Consider the following 9,918-nt stretch of genomic DNA (forward strand, 5'->3'; position numbering starts at 1 on the left):
AGGAGTAAGCCCTCAAAATCCTCCTGATGGTTCCCCTTGACTTTCACCCCCCTCTCAGCCCCACGGCCCCTCCTGCCCCTCACCTCAGCACTGGCAGGCTGTGCTGTTTTCAGCAGGTCCGAGACGGCGCTTGCCAGGTTCTTGGCTGCCTGCAGAAGCTGCCGACCGTTCCCTCCTTCATCCTCCATCAGTGCAGCCAGCAGCTTCACGCCCTTGGACATCTCGGTCAAGTTGGAAGAGATGGTGGTGACGGCACAGCCCACGGCGGTGTAGTCTGTGTCTGCTGGATCCCCTGCACAGGGAGGAGAGCAGTTAACATGCTTCAGGTGATGCTCCAAGAGCATTCTTGTGCCTGTCACTGATGTGGTTCTCCTTCCTCAGAGTAGGAGAAGTGACCCTCTAACTCCTAAGCCTGAAAAGTGGTCACATCAGCCAAGTTTGCGCAGGAAAGACTGGTTAAAAAGAGCTGCACCATGCCATGGTGGTGCCCAGAGTTATGGTAGAGACTGCACAACACACTCCTGGTCAGCCAAGAACTGGAAGCACTGGGTTGGGGACAGGTAGGAATATCTAAAGGCAGGGGGAGTTGTGGGGGCATGGTCATCTCTATGTTAGCAGCAGCTGGGGCTGCTTTAGCTCTAGCTGGGGCAGGCTGGCTCCTCCAGTCTCTGATGGAGGGCAGGAGCTATAACCTTCAGCCAGACAAGAGAGGCCAAGCTTTCTCCAGAGATGGGGCATCCTTCTTCTCCAACCCTCCACATACCTGCAGTCAGGTTGACCACTGACGCTGTGCCAGCAGTGATAGCATCCACTTGGGAGTGGATCTCGTGCTTTGACTCATCCATCTTGTTTTTGCGCCAAGCTTTGGATGCCTGAAAAGGGTAAAACAGGGTCAGGAGATGGTGGTGGAGGTGGTGGATGCGGTGGGTAGCTGCACTGACACTCACATAGAGAGATGAAGGAAAGAGGAGACAAGGAAGAGCTGTAATCACCCAAAACTCCACAGCCCATCCTGGCCAAGCAACATGACCAAGTGTCCCCTCTACTCCTGCTCCCAGCGTGGGATATAGCCCCACATCTTTGCAGGCAGCAGATCTTCCCAGGAGGGGGATGGTGGCCCATTGCGGTTCCTGAGGCTTACCTCTCCCCTGCTGCATTTTCGCTGGCGTACGGCCAGCATACTGCCGTTTGTCAGCCGAGTATAAATTTGACTGCTTTATTATAATTGCTGCTACTCTTCATAGAACTAATTGGTATTATTATTATTCATCTGGTTTATCTTAATTATTAAATCTTTATCTCAATCAGATGAGTTCCTTTACTGTTACCCTCCCGATTCCCTCCCACATACCACCGGAAAGCGGGAGGAGCAAATGAGCAGCTGCATGGTGTTTTAGCTGTTTGCTGGGTTAAATGGACCTCTCCTGGGAATGCAGCTGCCCCAGCCCAGCCCAGCCAAAAACCTCCAGTGAGGTCCACCGCCCAGCACCCAGCCTTCAACCAGCACTCACAGCATCCTGCCCGAGGGGTGGCAGGGTCTCGAAGTCATCCAGGGTGGCCTGGGCGGCATGCACAGCCTGCATGCTGGAGTTGATGGTACCAGTCAGGGCTTGCTGGGCTGAAGTCTGCAACACAGGGACAGATTCAGGTATGCTGGAGGCTCAAAATCTAGGCTTAAATACTTGGCTCACGCCCCCTCCAGCAACACGGTGCAACGTGCTGTTAATGACAGAGCTCTAGGTAGGCGCTTCCACAAAGGCAGGGTGCGTGTAGCAAAAAGGGGGTCTCCCCTTTGCACCTCCCAAGGGGAAATGCCTCGTCCCACAGTGGGTACAAGCTAGTCTCAGCTCTTGGGGAGGGGGGAGCAGAGGCAGTGGGACCCCACAAGACTTTTACTCTCCTGGAGGAGAGGCTGCAGCCGCTGACCAAGTGAAAATGTCAAGGTGTAGCTCAAGTTTGCATAGTGGGTGAAGGAGGATGCCAGGTCAGCCAGACCAGCAAGCACACAAGCCCAGTGGCACAGAGCCCCTGCTCTTCACAGAAAGCCAAAGCTTGGCCATGGACCCAAATGGATACATCTACACAAGCCTGTTGGGCATCTTTTGGAGTTTGTGCCCTACGGTGGGCACAGGGAGAGCTTACCAGGGGAGGCATGTGTCCACGGTGCATCTGGCCACTGGTGATTTGCAGCTGGGGCTGCGGCATCGTGCCCACTTGGAAGTTTTCTGGCCCTCCAGCCCCTGTCCGCATGATGGCTGGCAGGGCCACTGAGCCCAGCTCTGCCTTGCCAACACGGTTAAACTGCTGCTGCAAGACAGTCGACCTGAAACGGGGAGAAACACCAGGTCAAGAGATGCCCACAGCCCTGGCACCAGCCTCTGTGGAAGTGCTGCCATCCAAGGACTGGCAGCTTTTCCTCCAGGCACGCTGTGCTGCAAGTTTGGCTGGAGCCCACTCTCCATTCAACTTCTGCTTGGCAGCTAGCTTGCTCCTGGAGGACTTACTTCTTTGGAGACACGGAGTCTTCCAGCATGGTGGACTCCTCATCCCCCTCCAGTCCAAAGTGGTCTTTGCTCTTTTTCTGTGAGAGGATAGAGAAAATGTGTCAACCAGTATGGACTGCCCAGTCTTCCCCTCCTCCTGCAGCCCTGGCACCTTACTGAGACATAGGGTCCCCCTGCATGGTCTCCAGCTCCTCCAGCAGCACCAATGGCTGTCTGGAGGCAGATGGAAGGGGCACCCTGCACCTCTCTCTGGAAAGGAGCCTGTTATCAGTGCCCTTCTCAGCACATGCTCACCTTTTTGAGGATGATGTCGATGTAGCCAGCAATCAGCTGGGCAATCTGCTCCCCTTCTGTCGTCTGCACTGAGTAATAACCATCCTGGTAATCTCCAAAATCCTGCAATGGCAGGGCACAGGGTAGCACCGGAGCAGGGCACTGGCAGCCATCCTGAGCCCCTCTGGTATGCGCTAAGCACCCAAGCGCCGGCCTCCGAAAGAGCAGCCAGGAGAGGCACCAGAGGAGGGCAAGACTGTGCCACCGTGGAGCGATACCTGAGAGAGGGACTGGCAGGAGAGCAGCCCCCTGTGGGGGCACCGCTAGGGGGAAGGGGGTGGAGGAGCAGGGCTGGCCCTTACCAGGGTGAAGCTCTTGGGCGAGGCCGCCCAGCGCTTGATGTTGGTCAGGCTCCACTCCTGAATCACTTCCTTGGTCTTCTCATCCACGCGCATCACACACTCCTTGGTGATCCCCAGCAGCCGTGGCACCAGCTTGTTCTTCCCCTTCATCTTCTCCTGCACGCCACAAGAGAAGGGTTGTGGGCTGCCCGCGGGATGAATCCATCCAGGCAGAGACCTTTAATGCCTCCCTTGGCTAACAAATACCCCCGAGGTGGCGACAACCACGACATGAGGCTTGAAAAGGACAGGAGAAAAGCAAGAAGTGGGAAGGCAGCACACGTGGAAAGCCAAGAAGTACAGGTGGACAGTGGGGATGCAGGTGAAACTGGAGCAATGTGGGTTGAGCGGTAGCAGCTCATGGAGACACAGCAGATGGAGAGATGCTGGGGAAGGGGAATTCTGGCCAGGGGAGCTGCCGCTTTACCTTGACCAGGAAGAAGGAGACCCCATAGGTCTTGAGGGAACGGGCAAGTTTGACGTAGCGAACTTTGGCCTCGATCTCGCTCATGCTCCCGCAGTTCTTGTGGGCCTACGACACCAAAGAGAAGACATCACAGTAGCACCACGGTCCCCTGGCTGTGCCACCACCACCCTGCCACAGCCTTTCCAGGCTCTCCTTGCCCCACCAGCATCTCCTACCCCCTGCTACAGCACCCCTGTGACCTCTAGGACCTCAGGGGCTGCCTTGTCCGCCCACCTACAGCTTCCTGCTCCTATTTCTCACCCACCAAACCACTACATGTTTCCACCAGGGAGAAGAGCAGCCTCAGCCTCTTGCGAGGAGGAACAAGAAGCCCAGATCTTAACACTCCCCTGCACGTACCATGAAGATCTTGCGCTCCCCTTTCTGCTTGATATACTCCTTGGGCAGGAAATCCTTGAGTCTGCCAAGAGACAGCCAAGCCAGCTGTTAGCAGCAAAGCCCAAAGCCAGTGTTTGTCTTTGCCTATGAAGAGGCCCAATTCAGAGCCTCACACAAACCCTTGCCAGGGCACAGCCTGGGAGTTTTTGGAAGCAGGAAGGATGTGGGAGAGCTTGTTGCAGTCATGAAAGCTGCCCCAGGAGCTGCCCTGCTGGGAGTGGGGTGGAGGTGCTGAGGATACAGCCCCTCACGTGGCATCAGGGGAGAGGACACATGATAGGCTGGGGTCCCCCACATCAGAGCTGTCTGCATGTCCCTGGAGTGTACCAGAGGGAACAGGATGGGGCGCTGGCACCTCCGGCAGCCAGCATGGACCTCCACGCTCGGGCACTGTGCTGCAGTGAGGACAGGGGTCACTCCAGAGATATCTGTGCCTCCAGGCCCTGTGTGCCAGTGCAGTGCTGGGGGCTGCCAACCTGCTCGAGCCACCCGTAGGTCCCTGGGACACTCACTCCAGAAAGCCTGGCTTGTGCTTCTGCTCATTGTGCGGCCCAAACTGGATCTGGCACTGGTAGCCAGCAAACTCGCAGGCTTTGTCAAAGGAGACGGGGTGGGAACCATTCAGGATGTCGTCACGAGCCTGCACGGAAAGAGAAGACATCACCGTGGGTGGCTACCACTGCTCCTCTCTACACTGGGCAGGACCTGTCTTCCAGACAGAAAAGAAGTGGCCGTGACAAACAGGAGGTCCTAGGAGCAGGCAGTCTCTACAGGGACCATCACCATGCCTGGGAGAGGAACAGCAGCAGGACTACAGGCTGGTTCCTACCACGTAGAGGAGACATGGGATCCCCTGGGATGCTCCAGAGTATTGAGAGGGCAGGGCTGGGATTGCCTGTGTTGTCTCTCCCGCAGGAGGAAACTGGGCATCCTGAAGTGCCCCCATGGTGTCTCCTGCCCAGAACCTCAGACATCAGCCCTAGCAAGGGGCTGGTATGGGGCAGCAGAGCTAGGCGCTCTGGGGAGCTGTACCTGCACATAGAGCAGGTTGAGCTGCACAGGATCTCGTGAGTCCACGTTCTGGTCAGAGTAGAAGAACTTGCGCCGCAGCAGCAGTGTTTCGTTGTCATCGATGCCTTGCTCGCGCAGGGTCCGGCCGTGGTCCAGCCAATTCACTGTAGGCAATGCCAGGGCATAAGCAGGGACAGGCGCCCCCGCAGGGTATGTCCCAACCCTGGGCTGCTCACACGGAGCAAGAAACCGATGTCCATCTGGTGCACCCCAGCTCTCACCCCTCTGCCCTGGGTCTCCAAGCAGGAGATGCTCCATGGAGTGTAGGGACATGTCCCTTCACCACAGGGATCATATCAACCCTCCACTGTCACCTCTGCTCCCCTGCATTGGGTCTTCCCCTTGCAAGGGTGCGTGCTCCCTTCCCCGCTGCCCAGGCTGACCCTGTCCCCAGCACATGCAGGCACGTACACTCGTCATCTGTGTGCAACTTCTGCTTGAGCTTCTCCATCTTCTTCTCATCTCGCAGCAGGGTCTTGTCCTTCTTGAGGGTGCCGGTAACCTCCTCCTTCTTCTCTTCCATAATCTCCCGAACAAGCGAGTACTCGTCGTAGTTGGTGATGCCTGCAGGAGAGCAGAGGACCGAGCTCACCACAACATCGCTGCCAAATACAGAGCCTGGAGCAACACTGGGGTGCAGCACAGTGTTCTCCTCCCAGTGTCACACATCCGTTGGGACACCCCTGCTGCCAGGCCATCTGCTGCAGAGCTGCTGCCACTCCCCCAGTACGCCCACCTCCCTTCCTCCCCCCATCGCTGCCCTCTCCTCTCACCAATCCTGGCACAGATTGTCATGAGCATGTCCGTGACGGTTTTGGAGTCATCCACCATCACCGTTTTCACTGTCCCATCCAGCATGCGGATCTTCAAGGGTCGCTGCTTCTTCTTGTACTCCATGGTGTCCTGCAGGCACAGCAGAGCATAGCTCCTACCAGTGCCACCCATACCCCACCATCACCCCAACAGCTCCAGGTGGGGTGCTGTGGGGCCCAATGCAAGGCAGTGGGGCAGGCACTCACACCACCTCCATGCTGTAGGGACATCCCACCACAGGTACTAGCTGGAAAGACGCAGGATCGATGCTTACCCCATTGCGAAGCATGTAGTAATCCAGAGCCTTCCCAGCCTCCAGCCAGATCCCTTTCTTTGGGTCTTCATCCGAGAGGAACAGCCCAAAATCATTGGCTGAAAAACAGATAAAGTTGCTGCCAGGGCACTCCTGAGCAGGACAGGGCCACAGAGATGCCAGCTGGCACCCAGGGACATGCATTGGTGCAGCCCCATGTGAGGAAGCTCAGCAGCACTGTGAACGCTGGAGCCTAATCCTAACGAGAGGGCAGAAAGCTGGCAAGCAAGCTTCGAGGTATGTGTTTTGCCATCGTTATCTACAGAAAAAATCATCTGAAGCATGCCTACGCAACGCTGAACTTGGAACTGACAGTCACAACAGAAGGAAAAGCCTGGAGTTGTGGTTGACAGCTCTCAGATATCTTCGGTGCAACACATAGCAGCTGCCAAAACAATGTAGTAAAATGCTGGGCATCACCAGGAAGGGTGCTGGGAACTGGTCTGTCAAAATCAGACACATCCGCACTTTGAGTATTCCATGGTGGTGTGGCCTGCACCTCCCCAGAGGGACACAGCAGAGTTTGAAAAGACACAGAGAAGGGAAAAATTAAATGGTGCAGCCTTGCTATGAGAGACTAAAGGAGCTGGGACTCCTCGATTTGAGGAAGAGGAGGCTCATGAAGGATGGGATCAAGGCTCACACAGTCTCAGAGGTGGTTAATAAGTGCTGTTCACCAAATCCTGCTTCCTCAGGGCTGGGGTACCAGGTGAAAATGCTGCTGCTGGAGCCCAGGCAGAGGCAGCCCAGCTCAGACCCACAGGAATAGCCTCGTTTTTGTGCTGCAAGATGCCAGGGCCACGCCTGGCTTTGCCCTGGGTAAGGTCCTTCTCCACCTTTCCAGCAACCCTGCCCGCAGGCTGTCTTGGCTGGCTGCTGAGTTCATAACGAGTCATCTTGTTGGCAGCTCTCCGCGGGGAGGGATAAATTCCTGAGCCGCCCCACTCCTGCCTGGCTAATGCTGCCGTTCAGATCCTGCTAAACAAGGAGCAGAAAGATCACAGAGGCGTGCCATTTTATTTTTAAATAATAAAAAACCCAAGCTATTTTCAAAGCAAATTCCAAGAGGATAACTCCAGAGCACTGAAAACTGAGCAGCTTGCCCCAGATCCATAACTTGGGCAGGGAGAGACACTTCCCGAGACAGAGCAAAAGCAGAGCTGGAAACCTATACCAGTGCTCCCCCAGCCCAAAGGTGATAAAAAACCAGGGCAGTTCAAAAAGGGACCCCTGAGCAATGCCACTGGGTAAGGAGAGCAAAGAGAATAAAAAGCTGCGAGGAACTGATAGGGAAAAAAAAGGCTGTGAGCAACTGCAAAGGAACTTGGGAATAAGCAGTTCCCTTTAAGGCTTTCCCTTTGCCTTTTTTTCACAAGCAGGCTGGCTCACGCCCAGCAGCAGGAAATGCAACGCTCCCTCCAACATGGCTACAGCCTCACGTCCACATAAACACCCAGTCCCTCTCTGAAACCGAAAGCCGCGGCCTGCTGGCCAGCACAGCACAAGAAGGCATTTCCTTCCATCCTCCAGGAATTCTCTGCTCCCAGATGTCGCCACGTTCCCCCTCCTCTTCCCACGACTCCTGACCTCCTGCTCGCTGCCTCTCCCCTGTGGCACAGCCGCTTTTGGAGGTGGCAGGGACCCAGGAGAGCCCCCGAGACGATGTTCTAGCGCTCCAGCCCCCCCGTCCGCGCCAGGGCCAGGGCACGTCTGCATGGGCGTGAGTCACATCACAAGCTTGTGAGCCATAAGCTTTATTTTGAGCCTGACGGAAGCAGGAACGCATTGGTGCTGAGAAGGCTTAGCAAGGTAATGGAGCACCAGCATGGGTCTGGCAGCGAGCTGTCAGCAGTAGACAGACCTGGAGGACAACTATATATCCCCCAAGAAAGGAAAAATTAACTTATATGGTTTACTAATGCTCACTAAGACCCCTGCAACTGTTTAAACTCACTTAGTCCTGGCTAGTGGTGATGGATGCAAGTAGGAGAGAGGTTTAGAGACAGAAAGGGCAGCAGGCTCAAAGAGTTTGACAAGTATTTAATTTCCAAATATGGTTTTCTACCTTCCAAACCTCCACATTTTTCCCGGGGTGTCAAAGAGGGAGCGCAAGGAGCTCAGTCCCTTGCTTCCATTGGTCAGGACTTGGACCTTGCTCCCCCCACCCTTCCTACTGCTCTGGGAAAGCCCAGATGGGCACAGGAAGAGAAAAGGGAAGGGAGACGGATTAAATGCCAGGAGCTGAGCCGGGGTGGCCCTGGCATGACAGCCAGCCCTGCCGTGGACTTACGCTGTCCCATCTGTGCCTCGGGCACTCGCTCCCGGATCAGCCGGCAGGCGTCGTACACCATGGTGGAGGGCTCGAACTGCATCGTCTTCACCACATTGCCAATGCTGATCTTCAGCGAGAGGGCAACCATGGTGGCGGCTGGGCTGTCCCCACTCCTGCGTCACCTGCTGGAGGAGACAGACGAGTTAGCTCTGATTGCCAGTGTGCAGAGTCCTTCCTCCTCCTCCTCCTCCTTTCCAGCAGCACCTCTGCTCCCCAAAAGCTGGGGCCAGCGCTGGGACCCTTGTTTCCTCCTCCTGAGGTCCCAGAACCTGTGGGAGCAATGGTAGCTGGTACCCAGCAGAGATGCTGCCAGCGAGGAAGAAGCAGGCGTGTGGGAGCGCACAAGATAACCCGGCAGAGCACGGCAGATGGGGTTATAATTAAACCTGCCATGACACAGCAGCCGCAAGCGGAAAACCAAGCTTTGACCCGGAGCTGGCAGGGCCCTGCCCTGGCTATCAGTGTCCCCCACGTTGCCAGTGGACGGTGCTGAGTTGGCAGCCGGAGCACAGAGGGACCCAGCGGGACGGAAAAGCCTCAAGCCACTCCGGGAGGTGAGATAAGGGCACCAGACACAGAAGTTGCCCGTTAAAAAAAATGAGGTGGGGAAAGCACCACTCACACCAAGTGAGTGCTCAGAGATCGGGGTCTCTGCACAAACCCAGGGCTGGGGAACCTGCACAGCATGATGTGCAGGACAGCAAGGGACCAGGCGCTGCAGCTCTTGCTGCAAGGGCACACGAGAGCCATACCACGCCACCTGAAATAGGCCCCAGGCTGGGTCCAGCTTGAAAGATCAGCTTCAAGCTTGAAGGACTGCACAGATCAGCTTCAGAGCAAGCAGTCTCCAACAGGGCTCCAACATACCAGGTTTAATAATAATTAAAACTATAATATCCTTACAGCAGAGCAAAATCGGAAATAAATTACAAAAGTAGATTATAGATAAGCCCTCCGCTTGCCTGCTGCAGCTCATGGGGTTCATAGAGCCTATTCCTTCGGGTTTACCCACTGTGCAGCAGCTTCCAGCACTCTCCCAGGTTGCCGCTCCCCTCAGGGTCCCTGCGTTGGGTCCTTCTATCGGCCCTCCTCAACATCTCCTGTCCTCAGCTGTCCCCAGCACAACACTTGTCAGCAGTGACATCCCTTTCCCTCTCCCCAGAAGCCTATTCATGGGGAAGGAGTCCCCTGCTCTGCCTTGACACAAGCTGTCTTGTCCTCAAACCCAAGCCAGTAGGAGGATGAAAAAGCACAGGCGGGATGCACTGTATCTGCTTGTTCTCTCTCAGATTTATTTTCTCCTACCAGGCCTCCAATTATGGCTGTCAGGGAAAGGCTGCTGGCCA

General features: G+C 55.9%; 1 protein-coding gene across 1 annotated transcript in view; it reads right to left on the reverse strand.

Moving 5' to 3' along the window:
* TLN1 (talin 1) overlaps positions 1–8,697 on the reverse strand; it is a gene marked incomplete at its 3' end in the record, with an annotated part of 13,388 nt that extends 4,691 nt beyond the window's left edge. The window contains exons 1-16 of the mRNA XM_010193581.1: positions 8,531–8,697; positions 6,202–6,299; positions 5,888–6,017; positions 5,526–5,678; positions 5,076–5,218; positions 4,556–4,683; positions 4,005–4,065; positions 3,606–3,710; positions 3,140–3,295; positions 2,799–2,900; positions 2,505–2,581; positions 2,143–2,323; positions 1,512–1,625; positions 764–872; positions 84–292; positions 1–20 (exon numbers count right to left, since the gene is read on the reverse strand). The exon at positions 1–20 is cut by the window's left edge and continues 118 nt beyond it. Of these exons, the coding sequence (XP_010191883.1) occupies positions 1–20; positions 84–292; positions 764–872; positions 1,512–1,625; positions 2,143–2,323; positions 2,505–2,581; positions 2,799–2,900; positions 3,140–3,295; positions 3,606–3,710; positions 4,005–4,065; positions 4,556–4,683; positions 5,076–5,218; positions 5,526–5,678; positions 5,888–6,017; positions 6,202–6,299; positions 8,531–8,660 (1,916 nt within the window). The remainder of the gene's footprint in view (positions 21–83; positions 293–763; positions 873–1,511; positions 1,626–2,142; positions 2,324–2,504; positions 2,582–2,798; positions 2,901–3,139; positions 3,296–3,605; positions 3,711–4,004; positions 4,066–4,555; positions 4,684–5,075; positions 5,219–5,525; positions 5,679–5,887; positions 6,018–6,201; positions 6,300–8,530) is intronic.
* Between the last annotated feature and the right edge of the window lie 1,221 nt (positions 8,698–9,918).

This window comes from Mesitornis unicolor, unplaced genomic scaffold (assembly GCF_000695765.1).
Source record: "Mesitornis unicolor isolate BGI_N332 unplaced genomic scaffold, ASM69576v1 scaffold32921, whole genome shotgun sequence".
In the NCBI taxonomy this organism is placed as follows: domain Eukaryota; kingdom Metazoa; phylum Chordata; class Aves; order Mesitornithiformes; family Mesitornithidae; genus Mesitornis; species Mesitornis unicolor.